This window comes from Tamandua tetradactyla, chromosome 4, assembly GCF_023851605.1.
Source record: "Tamandua tetradactyla isolate mTamTet1 chromosome 4, mTamTet1.pri, whole genome shotgun sequence".
NCBI lineage: Eukaryota > Metazoa > Chordata > Mammalia > Pilosa > Myrmecophagidae > Tamandua > Tamandua tetradactyla.
The window spans coordinates 189,704,440-189,725,366 of NC_135330.1; the positions used below are offsets into that span (position 1 = coordinate 189,704,440).

Genomic DNA, 20,927 nt, shown 5'->3' on the forward strand with positions numbered 1-20,927 from the left:
TATACAATGCATAAGAATAATTTCCAGGATAACCTCTCCGACTCTGTTTGAAATCTCTCAGCCACTGAAACTTTGTCTCATTTCTCTCTTCTCCCTTTTGGTCAATAAGGGTTTCTCAATCCCTTGATAGTGGGGCCCAGCTTATCCCCAGGAGTTCTGTACCATGTTACCAGGGAGATTTACACCCCTGGGAGCCATGTTCCACATAGTGGGCAAGGCAGTGAGCTCACCTGCCGAGTTGGCTTAGAGAGAGAGGCCATTATCTGAGCAACAAAAGAGGTTCTTTGGGAGTGACTCAGGCATAATTAACAGTAGGCTTAGCTTCTTCTCTGCAGGAATAAGATTCACGGGGGTGAGCCCCGTGATTGAGGGCTTAGCCTACTGAATCTGTTGTCCTCTCTGCTTGTGAGAATATCAGGAACTTCCCCGATGGGGAATTTGAATATTTCCTCCTTTCTCCCCAGTCCCCAAGGGGACTCCACAAATATTTTTTTATTCTCTGCCCAAATTACTCTAAGATATATCAGGGCATCACATCAACCAGGACAAACCAACAAGATCTCACGCCCTATTCAAGAGTCCATGTAATTATGGTGTTCAAGTAAACTGATCATATAAGTTAAATTAGATAAGGCACTACCCAAAATATAAATTTTGCACCAAATAAACACCTCTCCCTTTGCTCTCACACAGAGGTTGAAGTTTGAAAATATGGGTCATATCATCCTTTACCCAATACTCTGATTTACCTTAGTCCTATCCAGATCAGCTTCATTCATATCTCTAGATGAAGTCTGATCACTTTTTCAGCTTTTTAAACATCTGTCGAATGGGGTAATCCTGACTTCCATAGCTTCAGTGCTATAGCTCTGAGTTTCAGGTGCCACATAAATGCCTAAAGTTTCGGGGAATGACCAGGTTATACTCAAATGGCTCAGTATCTCAGAATTTAGAAACTACAACTCCTGAATACACGTGACTGCTGTAAGAGCTTACCATCTAGGACCCTTTACAATAGGCCTCAACCTGATAACCCACGCTCTCGACTTCAATTCTCTAAATTTGTATATTCTAGTTAGTCCATGTGAGTGAGGCATGAGAACATTTGTCTTTTTGTTTCTGCCACTTCATTCAACACACTGTCCTTAAGGTTCATTCACCCAGCTGCATGCGTCACAACCTCCTCCTCCTTGTGGTCATCCAGGAGTCCGGTGTATACACACCACAGCTCCCCTTGATGGGTCGACTCTTAATGGTGGATCACTATGGTCGTACTTAGTGGCTGATTTTCTTTCTTGGACAGTGGACTCCTCTTGCCAAGGCCGCCACAGAGCAGAGAGGTGTTTCATACTCATTGCCTCCCTTTCTTCTACAACAAGAGAGACTTCTCCATCACTGCCCTTGTCACTGGGACGGTTGCCACTTACTGTTCTAGGTGCTAGGGGAATGCAGATGGATGAGACAGAAGGTCCTTGCACTTCAGGGGCCAATAGTCTGGTGGGGCTGGAATAGGGAAGTGGGGAGGGGGGCGCAAAGGAGTAAATAAATTCAAGGTGCTTATGAGTTAAGCCAGAAAATGGGAAATACAGTAATAACTGAAGGTACAAACCAAGTGGTGGGGGGAATTTTTAAGGAGAAAAGAGAACATCCCTTTATGTAGACTACAGGGAAAAGCTGCCAGGAAATGGAAGCTGACTCTTCACGATATTTGACATGGCCCTTGGTTCAGAAAGAAATGTGGTGTAATTGGAAGTAACGGTACATGTACCCAGGATCTACTAAAAGAGGAGATTGGGACAGTAAGACAACAGCATACAATGGAGGGACTCAAGAGAGTTACTGTAGGTATGGATGAAGAGTGAGATGAGAAGTGACAGGCTTTGAATAGCAGTTCCTTAACCTTATAGAAAGAAAACAGGTGTTAAAGTTACAGATGTCTGGGTTTGATTCTAGTCCTGCCCCTGTAGAGACCTGGGACCCTAAAAAGTGACCTCATCTTTCATGGAAAGCCTTTTCTTTCTTCCTAGAGAACTAAATGAGATAATATAAGTTGAGCTCCTAGAATCCTTGACTCATAGTTAGGTTTTAATAAAGACAGTTTCTGTGGTTAAAACAGTGGGTTTGCTGAGAGCTGGGCTGAAGAGTAATGACTTTATTCAATAGGAAGGAGGTCTGGTCAGGGAGAGGCTGGGACCAGGAAACCAACTGCAAAGAGAATAAGTCAGTTGGAGTAAGTGATAAAAAGGTGCAGAACTGATGGCCACACTAGCTGTAGTGGCAAGTTCTCCTCCTGCCACCCCAGCTACTACTCTGGCCCCAACCCCAATCCCAGTCCCAGCCCCAGCCCCAGCTATGGTCCCAGCTCTATCTTCTGACCCAGCCGTGGCAGCAGCTACAACCACAGCTGCAGGGTGGACCCTGGCCTCAACACAAGCCCTTGCCACTATTGCCTAGTCCAGCTCTTCCAAGGCCTTTCCCTGGCCACTGTGTGCTCTGGCTGCACCCAGTCATTTTGGCCTCCATTGTGGACAGCTATGAGCAATGCCATGAGGGCACAGCCTGAGTTTTTAGGATCCTGCTGGGAATTGTCTATAAATACTCAGTAGAAATCACCAATTGCTTTTTGGTGCCACACAATGAGTCTGAAAATGAGGTAGCCATTGACATGTAATTTTCTAAGAATATATATGAATTGCACAAAAAAGTCTCTCCAGATGAGCTCTTTCTGGGCTGGTAGGCTTTAGGCCGTGGCATCAGAGAGCACTCCGGGCTGATTCACAGGTACTGCAGCCAGGAGGCCCCCAGCCCCACCCAGCCCACGGTGGACATGAGCCTCCAGATTGGTGGCATAAGCATCAAGGTCTATGACAGCACTTCCAGGGGCACTCCTGGGAGGACCACGGGGGTGACATTCACACCTGACACTGAGACATGCATATCATGACACTGAATGCATTGGAACTGACCTGAACATGAAGATCTGCTTTAGTCCCAACTGGGTTGTTGGATTCTCAAGTGACTTAGAGCAGGTAGGAGGAGCATCACTCACATCTAGGACGGCCTGAGCACAGTGGTGCGATGTGCAGGGGATGCACTGTCTGGAGAGGTGTCAGCTGACAATACTGTGGGCCGTGCTTCCTGGTGAGTCTGGTTAACCAAGTGCCCAAGATAGCTCCTGATGACTTTGAGACCATGCTCAACAGCACCGTCAGTGCCTGCTGAGGGTGGACCCCTGGCTAATCTCACACAGTCACAGACAGCCCTCAATAAGGAGCTTGTAAACCTGTGAAGGGGCCCTAGGCAGCACTCCCGGCACTCTAGGTCCAGCCCTAGGACTCACGATGGACTGAAGGAGAAATGGGTCTTTGTGGTCTTGAGGTACATGGAGTCAGTCAACTGGTTGTGACTAAACAAACATGGCCTGCCTTTTGCAAACAAACAAACCAAAAACGAGCAAAACTCACCAACCCTGATATTCATCCCAGCATTGTTCACAAAAACTAAGAAGCAGAAGCAACCCAAGAGTTGGAAGGAAGGAAGGAAACTGGGATTAATCAAGGGATGAACAGATCAACAAAATGAGGTATATCCATACACTGGAGTATTATTCTAACACAAAAAGGAACTGAGAGTGAAGATATAAGGTGGATGAACACTGAAAACATCATGTGGCATCAAATAAGTCAGAAACAAAAAGAAAAAATATTTTATGATCTCATTTATAGAAATAGAATATACAAATTCACAGTCAGAAATTAGAGAACACGTTACCAGGCACCAGGTAAGGGTGGGAAATGGGGAGTTAAGGCTTTATTGGTAGAGAATTTCTGTTTGGAGTGGTGGAAAAGCCTTGGTGACAGATGGTGTTGATGGTAGCACAATACAGCGAATATAATTAACACCACTGTATTGCATTCTTGTATTAATTATAGGTTAATTTATAGAAATTTTAGGTTCCATAAATGCGACCAAAATAAAAATTAGAAAAGTGAACCTTAATGTAAACAGTGGACTTAAGTGAATAATTACAATGCTATTGGGTCATCAGTTGCAACCAAGGCATTGCATTAATGCAAAGTGTTAATAATAGGGAAAACCGTTCTGTGAGAAGAGGGGCATGTATGGGAACTCTACTTTCTATAAACCAACCACCCTAAAGTACACATTAAAAAAAAAAAAGTGCAGTACTAGGGTAATGGCAATGGAAACTGCAGCGTCAACAGATTCAAGAATGGTATGGAGGTGGAGCTGATGTTTACAGGAACAAGGAGGACAAAGCTCCGGCGATTCAGAAGTTTCAATCCCAAGTCACTGGGAAAGCTCACACAAAAAGAGAAATTCAGAAGGAGAAGCCAGTGTGATGCAAAGGATGGAGGGACTTATTTATTTTTATGGAAAATGTGTCACATAGGGACAACACTAAGGGCTCCAACAATGTTGGCTCTTTTGTTACTAGTTGGGGTGGCTCTAGAGTGTCCTTTCACATTCCCAGGAGACAAACAGCTCCACTCTCCTCTTGGATCACCCCAAAGTGAAGAGTTGTGATCTCATCGGTGAGCCTCAGGACCACGGGTTAACATGGTTTTGTCTACTACCAAAGTCTCCCAAGTGAGTATTGGTGCAGTGGAATTCTCCAATGTTAGTTTCTTTTGCTGTTTCTTCCTCCTTTCCTCCCTTCCCTCCTTCTCTCCCCAGCCCCCACCTTCTTTCATGGCAGCTTCTGAGAGCCAAGTACAACATGGACAAGGTCCGGTGAACCAGACCCCGGGAAAGCCTGCCACCGCACAGCTTGTGAGTCTTCAGGAGAGCTCTAAAACTTACTGAAGAGTCTGTACTAGCCTGGAGGAGATTCCCTGGCCCCTTGCAAGAAATGCAGAAGTTCAGACTGCAGCGGGACAGTCCTGTGTTTGCCCTTCTTTATTTCCAAGGACTTGTGGATCTAAATTTCTCCTTACTCCTTAAATGTCAGGAGTCAGGGCTACTATCTAAACAGAACTGTTTAAAAACAACACAATTTTTAGAACAGAGCCTAGAATCCTTACATTAAAACAATAAAAAATATTGAAAAAGATTTGCTATAGTGGGTGGGAATAAACACTGTGAAAATAAACCACCTAATTCTTTTTCACGTATCAGTTTTCTCTGCCAAGCACAGATAGGACAAGTATTTTGTACATGATGATGAGTTCAAGCCAAGTAAACTAAACTAGAAAGGCTAGATACAGATCATAAATAACTTCAACACACACACACACACACACACACACACACACACACACACACACACTCCAAAACACACAAAACCCAATGGCGAGAAAGACAGAAAGATCAGGGAATACATGGCCAGGGAGTCTTCCCTGACCGGACCCCAGCTGGCCTCCTCAGACTTTTCCTAGCTTCCTCATCATTTAGCCTCTGTCCTTCGGTTCCCTGCACTCTAAACAAAGCTCATTTCAGTGAGCCCTGAGCCAGCCCAGTCTTTCCATGGCCCAAGCCCGCCCTGCTCCTGGAATGTCCCGCAAACCCCTTCAAGGCAGCTGCCATCATCCCCTCTTCAAGCTTCCCTCCTGTCACCGCTGGGGAGAGGGAGCTGCTCCCTCGCTGTCTTTTTCACACTAGCTTCTACAACAGTACTTAGGTTGAATTAAAAGTCACTGACGCACTCATCAATGCTCCCAGCTCTGTAAGCAGCCTGCCTCCTGAATGCGGAGGGCTGCACTGCACAGGCCAACAGACACTCTGGAAAGCTCTTGAACAAAACGGACCACTGCCGGGTGGCTAGTGGATGGAACACTGGGCTGGGAACACACTTTCCCCCAGCACCCTCTCCCTCCCCCAACTCCCTCCTGCTGCTTCCCATCCCCAAGCTCATTCAGAAGTGCAAGGGCCTGTATCTGGGATTTAAAAATGAAAGTAAACTGCCTGGACGTTGCAGGGGTGGAAATTTTACTGGATCTGACCGCCAAGTCAGGGAACAGGCTGGTTTTGTGGGGAACCCTCTAGACAAAAGCTCTCCAGACCTCGGCATGAACTTCCGGGCCCCCAGCTTCCTTACTAGTTCACCCCAGAAGAGAAAGGAGCTTTGCCCAGGATGCAGTGGGCAGCACGGCCATCCCCAGGTACAGGGAGGTGGAGCACACTGCTGGAGTGCGGGGAGGGCTGCCCTGCATGTGTGCATGTGTGTGTGCATGCGTGCATGTGTGTGCACGCCCATGCTGACCCAGGGCACGGCCAGCCGGCGGGGGTGAGGCCACACACCAGGCCCCTCTCAGGAGGGCCTCTCTCTGTGGGTTCCACGGTCATCTGCTTCTCTTGCCTAATGCTGGGGGTGCTGTAGGGACATCTTGCTGAAGTCAAGTTTCTGCTGGCCAGAAATATAATGAGCCTGTGTACACCATGGTGATAGTTCCTTTTTAAATGTTAGCTTACTACACTGTGGCCATAGTACTTGCAAGGAGAGAATACAAAGTTATCTAGTCTAGAGCACTTTCCTGGGGTGTGGGTTTGCAGGGGCAGGTCTTGAGGAGGCAACTGTAAATATTTTTTATGGGCATGAGTATGTTTTAGACCAGAAAGGAAAAATCAACACTAAAGCAGCAAGCCTTCCCCAACCAGACCCTTTAGAAAAGCTAAGCAGCCCAGACCCTGACATCCCAGCACGACACGGCTGGAATGCCTTAATGCTCCTGGGTGAGGAGAATCTACACTAACACTTAAGTGTTTCAGAGGGTCCAAGATGGCAGGAACCTTCATATTGCACAAGCACCGAGCTGACACTGCCAGGCACACACAGCATTTCCTTATCACATTTCAGCAGTGATTGAGCCAAAAGAAGTGAAACCAAGTAAAACAGAGATGCCTGGGCCTTCCACCCAGAGCAGAGCCCTGCAAATAATATTTTCTCCCTCAAAGAACCATGAGGTTCAAAACATTGAACCATGTTTTCTTGGGGGGAGAGGGGATTCTTTACCATCTGATCTGACTGTTGCTGTAATAATCAGTAAAGAAATAAGAACAGGTCAAAAAAAGAAAAGAAAAGAAAAAAGCCAGGACCAATCATGCACACATGCACCACCTAATGAAAAAGAATTCCACTGAAAGAAGGTAGCAGAATGAAATCCCCTGGAAATGGATATGGGCTTCGTGTAGTGAATGATTTCTGAGTTGATATCATATACACTTTAGGAAAAAAAAAAAGGCTCTGGGAGAAGCGGATCATGAGAAAAATGACTCACACTGAAGTGCTTCAACATAATGGATTAGTATCTACTGAGCCCTGTGGAAACGAGCTGGTTCTAAGCACCTGCCAGTCTGCAGAAATGGTTTTATCCTGCACTACAGGAGGTGGGACAAGAGGCCGGGGTGGAAACATGCCCAAGTAAAAGCAAACGGCTAAGGAATCTGGAGTAAAATGACCTGGGCCAATGCCCTGGTGTTAGTCACTTTCTAGCTAAACAACACTGGAGCCGGTCACTACTAAGCTGTTTCAACTTTGGGTTTTCTCATCTGTAAAATGTGAGAGGGTTGACACGTGTTACCTATTCGGAAGTCCTTCTTTTGCTTTTCCCTCTCGCCTCCTGCCTCCAGTGAACTCATCGGCAAATCCGCTGACTCTGCCTGCAAAATGCATCCAGAACCTGCCCCTGCACCCCTTTCCTCAGCCCTGTCACCTCACTCTTGCATCACCCTCCTCCCCCGGATGGGAGCAGCAGCCTTCTAATGGTCTCCCTGCTTCTGCCCTTTCCTGGCTCAGGCTGTTGTCACCCCAGCAGCCGCAGTGATCCTGTGAAACCATGCACGCGCCAGATCACATGACTCCACTGCTCAAAGTCCATCCAAAACACCATCCTGGCTCCTCCTCCCCCAGACACAGAAACACGTGCTCCCTTCACGGGGCCTGTGGGCAGCGAGGCGTCCCTGACCATCCCATTTCAAGTTGCAACTCTTACTCCCACTCCTTAACCTTCTTTCTTGCTTTATTGTCTCCATAGCTTTTATCACCACCTAATACACCTCGTTCCTCGTCCAGTTCCCCCCACCTAGACCGTAAACTATGTGAAAACAGTGGTTTTTATCTGTTTGCTTGTTTCCCCCCTCTTCCATTATGAGTTCCAGCCCAGGATAATGGATTGCATTTAGTTGTCACTGTCCCTTTAGTTGCTCTTTTTTGCTTAATTGTGGAACATATACATATATTTATTGGTTTTAATTACATTCTCCTTGTTGTGCTACCATCACCACCATCCATTATCAGAATTTTCCATCACCCCAAACAGTGACTCTGAACCTAGTAAGCATTAAGCACCCCCTCATATCTCCCTCCATCCCCCGGTATTAGTAAGATCATCCAATATTTGTCCTTTTGTGTCAGGCTTACTACACTCAACATGAAGCCTTCAAGGGTCATCCATGTTGTAACATGGATCAGGACTTTATTCCCTTTTTTTTTACCCCCCACAGGTAGGATCCAGGAATCGAACCCAGGTCTCCATCACAGCAGGCAAGAACTCTGCCACTGAGCGGACTTCATTCCTTTTTGAAGCTCTATCAGTTTCCATGGGATGTGTATGTGACTTTCTGTTCATCCATCCATTTGTTGATGGACACATGGGTTGCTTTCACCTTCTGGCTATTGTGAGTAACGCTGCTGTGAACATGTTTTTTCTCAACTACATTCCTAGTACCTAAACCTGCCTGACATATGTAGGTGCTCCAAAAGTGTTGCTGGATGGACAGATAGAGGGATGGAAATGCAGCATATTGACTAAAAAAATCTTTGGGATATGAGAAATCTGGCTTCAAATAATAGCTCTAGCACTTTTTTTCTTTCTTTTTGAGTGTGAGTCCTTGGTCAAGTTCCTTCCTCTACATTTTTTTTTTCACCTGTCAAATGTGAAAAACAATAGCCACCGTGTAGGGTGGTTTGCAAGAACTAATGAAATAATACATAGACATTGTATGTGCTGGTTTAAAAATATTATGTACCCCATGTTTTAATTCTGATTCAATCTTGTGGGGGCAGCCGTGTCTTTTCATCCTAATTCAACACTGTAGGTTGGAAACTTTTGATTAGATTATCTCTATGGAGATGTGGCATGCCCAATTGTGGGTGTGATCTTTTGATTAGATGGAGATGTGACACCACCCATTCCAGGTGGGTCCTGATTAGTTTACTAGAGCCCTTTAAAAGAGGAAACATAGTTTACTAGAGTCCTTTAAAAGAGAGCCAGAAACGACAGAAGCCTCAGAGCTGACAGAAATTTCACAGCAGAGCTGACACAGATGCAGGCACGTGGAGAACAGAGACACAGATATCTGGAGCCCAGCAGATGTCGCCATGAGATGTTAAGCAAGCCAAAACCAGGAGAGAGCCAAGGGAAGCCAAGAGATGAAAGACAGCCCTGGAGAAGCAAAGTGAGGAGCCCCCACAGGGACAGAGGCTGAAAGCAACAGAGCCCAGGAGCCAGGGACCAGCAGATGCCAGCCACGTGACTACCCAGCTGACAAAGGGGTTCTTGGACCACTGGCCTTTCTTGAGTGAGAGAAGGTAACCTCTTGTTGGTGACTTCAGTTGGATACTTTCACTTCCTTAGAACTGTAATCTTGTAACTTATTATATTCCCCTTTATAAAAGCCAATCCATCTCTGGTATACTGCATTCTGGCAGCTTTCAAACTAACACACCGTATAACACAAAACTTCTCAATATGCAATTATTAGTAGTAGTTTATCATGAACCTCAAACGAAACGATGATATGCGAACGCACTCCTCTGTAAAATGAAAAGCGTTACGAATTGCCAGATATTATTTTATGAATAATAATAGCAATCATTCCTTGGATACTTTCTAAAGCCTTTTCAGGTGTTATCAGTTGACAAATCCTCACTCTATGAGTTATACGTATATATGTAAGCTGCTATTAGGTTTCCAATTTACAGATGAGTAAACCTGGAGTCCAACATTGCACAGATGTGTGCAGCAGGGATTCCAGTCCCCATAAGCTGACCCCTACCTGCTGGGTTGTCCTGTTTCCTCCAGTATTACTGTCATTATTATTACAAAAAATATTCAAAACATCTTTGTACTCCCAATTTAAATCCTTCCGCATGTTTTTCTGGATAACAGCATCACTCACCATTCCTCTGCTCTTACTGATCTTTTCCTCCTACATTCTTAACAGGGCCTGTCAATGGCCTGACCCAGTTTTCTGATTTTATCCTTTTCCCTTCATGACTTTACCAACATTCATGGTTTTAAAGTTCCTTCTAAGTTGCCGACTTCCAGGCCTACATTCCCAGCCTTTACCCTGTGCCATAACAGAACTTTACAGAGTTGCCTCTTCCGGGAGCTGGTGTCTAGGCGGGAGGATTTTAGTGCTACATCTGTGCCTAGCACACTTCTCGTCTTCACACATGTGTTTCCTTTTGCAGACCATAACTTCCTTTAGGGCAGAGATAGTCTTTTTATTTTTGTGCCCCCAGCACCTATCTTGATACCCAGCCTACATGAGGCACTCAGTAAATGTTTTTAAACTGAACTGCAAACTGCTGGTAGGGAAACTAAGGTTTCCAGAAGTTCAAATATTTAACTGGGTTACATAAATGATGGTGAGAGTCAGGACGCACTCTCAAATGTCCCTGACCCTCATCCCATTCTCTATGTAGGAAACTCTCCCAACTCACCTCCATGCCTCCTGCCTCCACCCCCAAGCCACCCTACATGCCACTTCCAAAGCAATCTTCTTAAAGGGTGGCTTCATAGTTTTCACAGGAAACTATTAGTTCTCTATTGCATCAAGGCAAGAACCTTCTGCAGTATTTTCAAGGCCCCAAAGCTCATGCTCTACCTCTACGGGGCCGACCTTTTCACCGATGTCCAAGCTCAGAAGGCCACGTCCTTTTCATGCCCTGTTCAACTCCTCCCTCGCCAAGTGAAAGTATTGCCCCTTAACGTAAAAGGGCTTCAACTTCTTCAACTCAATAACGGTGACTTCTTACATAGGGGAATTTTACATGACTTTAACACAACTGTAAATTCTCAATAGATACTTTAGCAAAATTAGGGGAAATGAATATAGTATAATAAAAATAGAAGTTGAATTCTGTACTGTTTCTTCTGTTGAATAAATAAGCATGGAAAAGCCATTTTTGAAAACTACTTTGTAGACCTGGAGCAAAGGCCCTTCTAAGTTTTTAAAATCCCAAACTCCAAGATGCAATCAATATTAGAGCAGACAGAGTGTGTTCTTACAAGCACTTCTTAAAGCTGCGGCCAGGCCATCTGGGGATACCACTTAACATTTAAAAGCTCTGCATGCAGCTTCTCAGCAGACACCTACTAGTAGAGACAATTCTGAGAAGATCCAGCTTTCCATAGAATATTATCACTTCCCAATAGAATGAATTTTCAACACTTACTGCAAACCATTCCCTCCCCTTTCAAGTTCTGTGGTGCTTGTACTGGAGTCACTTCCCTCCTCCTTTACAATCTATCCCCTTAACAGTTAGCACCTTAAGATTCAGCCTGGGAACTTCCTTTCCCTCCTCCAAGCCCAACAGTTTCCTTTCGGTTAAATTTTCCAACTCTCCAGAATTCCCCAGTCTACATTCCCCACCCCCATCAGACAGGGCTTGAAGAACCACTACAGAAAACTGAGTGGTGTCCACAGAAGACAGGCCATTTTTTAAGTCACCAGAGCAATTACAAATAACAATTAAAGAAGCTATAAGGGGAAAAAGGCAAAAAATAAACCACTTCCATACTTTGCAGGAAACTACCCGTCACTCTTCTATCTGAACTTAGATTTTTTGTTTGGGAAAGGATGACACCTGACATCTGCTTCTGAAGGTGCATTTCTATGACAGGAACTAGGGAACATCATAAACAACGTAGAACTTTACCACACCTGCCAAAGGAAAAGGACTTCCGGTAGGAATTTGGTTTGCACAGAGAGAAAACAAGTCACCCATGTCTCAAGGGGGAGGCTTTTCTCAAGGCTACAACAGCTCTCGTTCCCATTTGGTTGGTATTGCACACTGCAGAGTTTTGATCAGAGAGGCAGATGCCTAAAAGCACTGGGCTGGCCAGTGCTTGGCCACTCCAAGACCTTGGTCTGAGCCCCAGCTGGGCCACCTTAGAATGGGTCCTGACCCCTCTGAGCCTTTGTTTCTTATTCGAAAATGAGAAAAATGCTCCCTGCCTTCCCTATTTGGTAGGATGGTGGGAACCGGATGAGAAGGGGGCTGTCCAAGTGTTTTAAGCGCTAACACGTCCCTGGTGCCTGCCTATGCAAAAACAAAAAAAAAAAGAGCTAGCATGTTGGTCTTTGGAATCAGGCACTCGACATGAACTCCAGGCGGATGGGCGCCATCTTCATTCACTATCTTCATCCTGGGCCTCGGACATCGCCGGCTCCCACCGCACAATGAGCGGTGCTGTTTTCCTAGCTGGGGCTGCTGGTCTGCGGGACTTCCCCTCACTCAGCGTGGCTGCGGGGAAATTCCCACACTCAGAAATATCTCTTAAAAACATACATTTTAGAAAACCTCCTGCTGATCACTCAGACTTCCTCAGGTTTTAAATAAGCCTTTCTCACTTCCCATCTCAAAAACAGAAAGGGCAGGCACAGGCAGTCGCAACTATCTGTCCCAAGGAGGCTGCTCGGTGGGACGTGACCGTGCGCCACGGTCCGGATCGACAAAGGCAGCTCTTGAGTCACAGGCCACTGAGATGTGCACAGAGGGAGCAGCCACCCCAGGGAGTGGACAGGAAACATCAAAGCCTGCTATAGAGCTTCCCCCAGGCCACCAGATCCATTCCCAGACGCCCAGGGCTGACCCTATCATGCTGACAACATTTACAAAGACCTGGAGTCCTGCCCTACCGCAGGGTACTGACCCAGAGTCTCCAACAAAGAGGGCAGGGGAAAGGGGCTGTCTCCTGAGAGACATTTTCCAAACCTCCCCACATCATTCTGATGCCTGCCAAATTTGGAAACCACTGGAATTCTAGGCTAAGTGTACCTTAAACCACGCCACCTTGCATGGATTTGTTCTACTACTCATGCATTTTATTATCCATCCACACAGTAAGTCACAAGTTGCAGGGCAACTGATTCTGATTTTACTGGGCGAAAACCTCTGCTGTGGGTACTTTAAACCCTGGAATATTTCCTGTACCAGTAAAGAGGACAAAACCCTTGTGCCCAGGCTGACACCTTCTCCTGGAGCAACTTTCACACCCGACTGCCCACTGAACTCCTACTCATCCTTCAACACTCAGTTGAACTGCTATTTCTTGGTGAAGGATTCCATGATCTAACTTTCCACCCTCCTCTCACTAGCGCCCTGAACCTGTCACAACAATCTCTGCCTTCAATGTGCTAATAACCCTTTAGGTTCTTTAAAAATTGTTATCCTCCTTATTAGATGTTTACGTGTCTCTCTCTCCTTATATCCACCCCTCACCCACACCCTAGGTACGAGTTTCTCAAGACCAAAGCATACGTTTATTAGCCAATGCTGATTACCTTTTATATTCTAGAATTTGAAACTTTAAGATTATACCAAACCTACCCATTTTTCATGAATAGTATTCTTTTAATCTTTTCAAAATAAAAAATCTATTTTTTAATTTAAAAAATATGGACAATGATTAAGATCACAAAGGGTCCTAGAAATGGGCCTTTTAACTTTCACTGACAACCTTTCATCATGCCAAAGGATCATTTAAAAATAATTCTCCCCAGCATATAGCTTTACATTTTTATTCAATTTAGGGCTACCATGGGCTTTTGCTGTCCCAGAGCAAATGATAAGAATTAAGTCACATCATGGAAGAGCTTTTAAACATTAAGACAAATCTCTGGAAGTTGATTCCTCTCCCCCAACAAATTGCTCAGTAAGATTTTATTTTAACCAGGTTAATAATTTTACCTCTTCTCAAGGTAAAGCCAAAACGTATCCTGGAGTTGTGACATACACGCTCTCTATCACTTAAAAACCACAAGTTGTATGGTCCTCATCTGTGAAATGGGTACTCAGGGGCCAGCAGAGCCAGGGGCCCTGGGCCAGCCACTGCCCCCAGGCCCACCCTGCTCCCCCGACACAGGTGAGCTCAGTGGAAGCTCTGCTCCTCCTCCTCTTGGAGGCGAATCCGAAGTCTGATTCAGACCTGGGAGTTCAGCTTTCTGTTTCTTTGCCTCTTGTGAGCGTCAGGGTTTTCCCTCTGCTTATCCTTGTCGCCTTTCTCTTCATGGCAATTCGTTGCTCCTCCCGGGACGTGGGGCTCCTGCCTCTGGGTGCACACACCCCCCTTGCTGGCCACTGCCATTCCATCCGGAAGCCGTGCTCCTCCTGGAGCCCTGTCGGTGGCCCAGGTGTGTCCCCAGGTGTGTCCCCGCGTGCCTCCCGCCCAGCAGAGGCATCGCCAGTGGGCTGAACACCCGACAGTACCCCACCAGCAGTTATCGTCCAAGCAGTGAACTCTGGTGATGCTCCAGCCACCGCAGCCGTGTCCTGTAATCCTCCCAAGCATCCTGGAACGGCTACTGCCATTTCCAGAGGAGGAAACCGTGGCTCTAAGAGGTTCAGCAGCTGCTCCCAGTGGAGGGCTGACGTTCAAATGCAGGCCTGTCTGGCTCCAGGGGATCATGCCTGCAGCCCGCCGGGGTCCTGCCTGGACCCTGCCTCACTCAGCTCCCACCTGCTGGCTCTGCCCACCGCAGCCCACCAGGCAGGGTCTGCCTGGTTGGGGGAGGGTCTGCACAGCAGGGGGAGGGTCTTCACGGTGGGAGGAGGGTCTGCGGGGCACTACATGGGCCCCCCTCCTGCTGGGGCCACCAGGGTGCCTCCTTAGGGCCCCCCAGCCCCTTCCGGGGCCATCTGCCTTCAGGGCTCACAAACAAAATCAACCCAGCACTTGAAGTTAAGGTGATTGGGGAAGGGGTGTGTGGTCATTTCCATCGCATGGATAACACACTTAGTGGGAAGCGTACATGCAAGACAGCTGTCTTCAGAGTGCACAAAACTAGTGAACTTTTGGAGCAAAAAAATACAGGACATGACTACAGATACATAGGGCAAAATAAAGATAGCTAAAATAAAAATAAAAGCTCACTACACAGCAGCCTTTCCAGACATCATGAAGACACCCCTTGAAAGGGTGAGGATCCAGCATGTGCCTGGGAGTTACCAAGTTCTCCAGCAGCCCAGCACTGGATGGAGGAGGCGGGCGCAGATCAGTTCCCAAAGCAGTACAAAGCCTGGGACCAACGGCCCGGATGCGCCGTGCATTTTGGCAACGTCAAGGAAAGCCTGAGGTCAAGAAGAGCTCGAGGCTGGGGCAGGACTCCCCTCTGCGCCGATGCGGGTGTATGGGAAGATGGGGTCTCCTCTCCATAAGGGGAGAAGGGCCCAAGGAGGGCAGCGGAGCGGGACAGCTCTTATTCCAGAGACGGTGCCCTGTCATCTGCTCTCCCCTGCGCTGGCTTCCTGGGGGCCTGTGCCCACCCCACCTCCACCCCCACCAGCAGCCAGTGTCAGGTCGAAAGGAGGCCCCAGCCCCTTCCAGCCCCGCTCAGCCCATCCCACACATCAGGGTGCTTGTGCCCCAGTTCTCAAGTCCACAAGCCCTTTGTAGCCAATTCCATGTTCTCAATTTAGAAAGAGTTGGGCAACCTTTTTTCCTCTTTCTCAATTTTGGTTTGGGAAACGGAGGCCACACTGGTCTCGTTCCAACCCGGCCAGACCCAGCAGCCATAACCACATCCCTGCCCTCGTCAGCGGGCACAAAAACCAGTCCCAGCCGGGAGGCAGCAGCAGCCAGCAGCCGCACCGCTCCGACAGGGCTGCCGTCAAGCTGTCATCTGCAATTCTCACTCACTTCAGAGTCAGTTACTGGCATTTATTTAAGGCAAAAACAGAGGCAAGGTGTTTTGTTGTTTTTTTTTTTCAAATGTATCCCATTTTTATCCATGTATTGCAGTAGTTAAAATTATTTCCATGCTTCTTTTTGTGAAATAGTATTTTCCTTCTAAGAAGAAAGAATAGATTAGATAGATTATAATGTATAACTTCCTTCTGCGAGAGTACATTTCTCTCACACTGAAATAGGAACTAGTCTAGCTGACAACACTCACAAAAATATTGAAAAGTAACATGAAATAAGAAGCAAACAATGCAACCACAGAATATCAGACACCATCACTTTTGAAAACAGTAAACAGTATTGTTCAAAAAGGCAATTCATAGCCTAAAACCTTGCTCATCCCTAACTGTCAAGGAATGTTTATACACCAACAGTCAACTCAAGAATCAAGGAATTTCATGTAACAGAAGCAAATGCTATTATAAAAAACAAACCAACCAACCAGATCCACACATCATAAATTCCAACATATAAAATCTATTTCATTTTCTGGCTCTGCTAAGTGTTGTGCCATAAACAAAACCAATTTATTTGACTTAGTATACCCACAGCTAAGAACACCTGCAGGACACCTTACAAGGAAGAATGAGCTTTTATGTGCAAACTTCCACCTAACAAGAGAAAGCAATACTGCAACTCAGAAAGGAAACCAGCAACACTGCCCCGGACATAATTATTCTTTGCACACATACCCAGATGCAGGCTTTCCAGACTCCAAAACCGGGCTATTTCCCCTCTAGCCACCATCCTTCTGTTAGGAAAACAGGAACATCCAGAGCAGGGCTGGGGAAGAAACTGAAGAACCCGGTTCTCAGAGGCACAGAGAAACCACACAGACTGCCAGCTCCCGAAACTGCAGAAATAGCTTATTCACCGCTTCCACTCTGTGTACAACCAGCCCAGAGCCAGCTTAGAAACTGACAGCTCATTCACGGCTCAGAGCGAATGAGGGTTAGAGCCTGCACACACTGCCGGCACAGTTGGGGAGGAAATTCCACAATAAGGCAAAACCCACACACACCAAAAGCCCACTCGCACTCACACCCACACCAGGTGCATTCAGGTCCACGGGAGAAGTGTACTGGCTGCTTTTAGCTACAATCCCAAATCCTGTGTTAGAGACTTTCAGAGAGCTTGGAGGAAAGCTTCTATTTCATGGGAGAAAGGCACAGAGGTCGCTTAGTTCAACAATGGAGTTGGGATTTCACACGATGGCATGACAAAAATTTGAGTTATGATATTGCACTATGTTAACTCTAAAACTTAGGAGATCACTTTAAAAGAGTGATTTTGTTTGAAAGCATATCTATGCAAATATGTGCATACTTTCATATGCAAAGTGTACATGCTCTATAATAAAGAAATTGTTTTTTTGTAAAACAGGCATTCTCTGGATAACATTTTTATTCTTTCTCATATTTTAATATATTTTCCAAATTATCTAGAACGAGCAAGCCTTTCTTTTAGTTGTGAAACGCTTATCAGTCTGTTTCCTTCAATTCCTTCATGACAGGAAGCCACTGCCTGTTTAACTTTATGAATAAAGAGAAAATATATGCAATTTAATGAACACGTGTTCATTTTGTGCTGGCTAAAAGATGAGGGTGCCAATTAGTAAAATGCCTGCTTTACTGTGTGGGTGGGCTTTGGAGTAAGACTGGCTAGGTTCAAATTCTACTCTTTCACAAGTAACTGGAAGACTCAGGAAAGTTTATCAAATCTCTAGGTGGTTTAGTTTCCTTATCTGTAGTATGGGCATAATTGCAGTACCAATGAACCTCATAAGGCTAATTGCAAATCTATTATAAACTGCTTAGATCAGTGCTGGCATTTCATTAGGGGCTAGCAAATTTAGCTACCCTTCTCCTGTTGCTTTTCCAGAAAAACTTGGAGATACACAGTAACAGCAGGCCAGCCCCCAAGGAAACTACATCAGCTGTGCCCTTAGCAAATGTCCCTGATGCTGTGTACACTATTGTAGACTCTTCTTACACTCACACATTTGCAGTTATTACTACTGATTTGGTGCAGCTTTTAGTTAGCTACAGAAAGTTTTCTGGGGGACTCAGCTTTAATAAATCACAATGAAAGTATTTTATTACCTTACTGAGGCAAAATGAAACACACACACATAACCATGCATGCACATATACTCAAAAACCAGGTCAGCTTCACATCTTTCCTTTACAAGTATTCAAGGAAGTAATTTAAAATAGTCAAGTGTCTAAAATGCTTTAATAGATATCCTTCAATAGGGGCACATACTTCTCAATAAAGGTGATGCTTTATTGAATTATAGACTCAAAACACCCTTTGAAATTCTTTTTCAGACAAGATCACTCTCTATAAGGTAAAGTTTCCTAGTATGCTGCTTCTTGAAATACTGTTCGCATAATATATACACTCCATGAAAAAAGATTAAAACCCACTATATACCATACCTACTTCTTGGAAATCCACAGGGAGCATTAGTAATCAAAGGCTCTAAGAAATTCAAAGAAAGATGTTTTTGTAATTTTGTTTAACTCAGAAATTTCCCTATCATATTTGGTCCCTTTTTCTACAATAGTACTTATCACCACCCCTGGTGGGCCTTCTACTCTAAGTGTGGTCCGGACAGCAGAAGCATTGGTTAGACCCGGGAGCTTATTAGAAATGCAGAACCTCAGGTCCCACCTCCAACCTACTGACACAGAAGCTACACTTGAACTAGCTCCCAAGTCATTCCAATGCACTTTCAGGTACTTTTCAGGGAACTCAAGAAACTGTGCAAGGTATTCTGACAAACTCTGCTGGGAAGCAAAATCTTGAATCCCAGTTGTTTTTCCCCATCAATTCAGAAACTAAATGCAGACCATGGGAGGGTATGGGTAGATCAGGCATTATTCAGAATGGAAAGTAAAATGCTCAATATTGAGATGCAAAGCAATCAGCATGGGTTTCCAAAGCCTAGTTCCAAAGCCTATCCAAAGGTTAACAGGAGACAGATAAAACCAGAGTTGCTTCATTTTCTTAATTTTTTCCCCCTGAAAATCACTAGTTTTCAAGAAGAAAAAGTTCTCATTGCCACATTTCCTTAGTATTGTCATAAGGGTCGATTTGTTTACTTTCACTTTTCATTGGCAGTTGGTACAGGTGATGGCTTCTGTTTCCCAAGGATTTTTGCTAAATCCAGATTATGGAGTCAGCACACTAGACTGACATCCTTGGGATTTTCTGAAAAGAAATAACTTTGAAAATAAATCTTTTTAAGAAATTAGAGCCTACATTTTACCAGATCAACAAGAATACTACAACAAAACCTTAAGGGAAGTTGAAAGGAATCTGAAAATTCCTCCCATCATCTATTCTCCTTGGATAAGAGACCACAGACCATGTCACTGGGACAGGGAAGCAGCAGCAAATACAGACGGCTGGCAACACTGAAAGAATTAAGCAAAGGAATCAGTCCCATCCGAGAGCAGAGATATTCAAACGATAAAATCAATGTTGATTACGCATGGGATATCGTGATCATTTTTGTTCCACAGTTACAGGAGCATAAACTGCTTCTGCAGAGCATATATCTGCTACACATATATAGGACAGAACTGTCATAAAACCAGAGGAGAGGGTAGTGAGCAGAAATATCTCAGATTCAAAGCAATGATCACTTGACACCTCCAGGACTGTTTCACAGGATTGCCCAGGTGGTGTGTAAGGGGCCTTTTAGTTCTGAATTTCGAAGATGTCAAATACAATATGGACTATGACTTCTTAGTCCTTATTGGGTCACCTTCTAACCACGTGCAGAAAGACTGCCAACATCGGCTATGCCCACAAACCAGATCTCCCAACTGCTGCTGCGTCCCTTCCCTTCACCCAGCAGAAACCTGCTTACATCATTTAAGGATGTCCTTAAACTCAGGGTAGCCTTGGAACTCAGGACTGAACATGGCCCCATTTCCAAGAACTACTGGACAGGGGCTACGTAGGGGCCCCCAGAAGAGAGGAGTGATGCTGCTCTTTGGTGTAGCACGACTGTCAAGTTTAGAAGAAAGGGCTCAAGTCAAGTACTGAGGAAGCCCCTGGCCCTGGCTGCCACTGGCTGAGCCACAGCCTCAGCTCCCACACGACCCCAGAACCAGGACTCTGAGTACATTCACTCACTGATCCCCAAAGCCGCTATCAGGCTGCAGTTCCTAAAGCTGGGTTGGGGGACTCCTTAACAGGAGATCATCTCCGGCATTTGTTCTCCATATTCAGGCTGTTGCTTTCTTGTTCGTCAGCGTGATTAGAGCCCCCAGAGTGACTCCTTAATTCTGAATGGATCAAAGACAGCACTATTGATCTACAGTCCACAGTTTTATTATTTTCCACAGAAATCTAAGACACATAACATCTTTTAGAGGCTAGTAAGGAACAACCCTAAGCTCTACACCCATACATCTGAACACCTAAGAGTCCAAATGCCATTTCAGGCTGCAGGCTGACTGCTCTCGTAGGGCCAGGCCAGGCTTGAGGGAACACGGCTCAGCAGCCGCAGACGCCTCGCCATGGAAGACAAGGAGCCGAGCGCGCATGGCTCGCCGGAGACCGGGGCCGAGCCACACAGACATGCTGGCCAGAGCCGCCCAGGGCAGATGGGAAGAAGGCGATGATGGGGAAACCGCGTGTGCCCGCAAGGCTACTGCTTTTCATGCTGGGGCAATGGGGGACTTGAACGCATAAAGTGAGGGGAAATTTGCTCTCAGAGGCTTAAATTCTGCCACTTCCCTCTCCACCTTACCTCCACCTACCACCACCTCCAAAAATTGCTCCCAATACAACACTCTATGTGGGCACCGAACTTTTGGATGAATTCAGAAACAAGAACAAAGCTGCCCTTTAAAAGACGTGGTCTTCTCAGTGGCAGAATTCTCACCTGCCATGCCAGAGACAAGAGTTCGATTCCCAGAGTTTGCCCATGTCAAAAAAAAAAAAAAAAAAAAAAAAAAAAAGATAGGACTTCCGGAGAAG

At 45.7% G+C, this 20,927-nt stretch overlaps 1 protein-coding gene and 1 pseudogene across 4 annotated transcripts in view; one reads left to right on the top strand and one right to left on the bottom strand.

Annotated features, from left to right (window-relative positions):
• SPATA13 (spermatogenesis associated 13) overlaps positions 1-20,927 on the bottom strand; it is a 115,038-nt gene that overhangs the window by 24,787 nt on the left and 69,324 nt on the right. The window contains exon 1 of one of the 4 annotated variants that reach the window (XM_077158852.1): positions 16,622-20,885. The exons of the other annotated variants lie outside the window; for them this stretch is intronic. Coding sequence (XP_077014967.1) covers positions 16,622-16,676 — 55 coding nt within the window. The 5' untranslated portion in view covers positions 16,677-20,885. Of the gene's footprint in view, positions 1-16,621; positions 20,886-20,927 lie in introns of those variants that run through there. 4 annotated transcript variants of the gene reach the window in all.
• Positions 2,257-3,289, top strand: LOC143681653 (eukaryotic translation initiation factor 3 subunit F pseudogene; annotated as a pseudogene).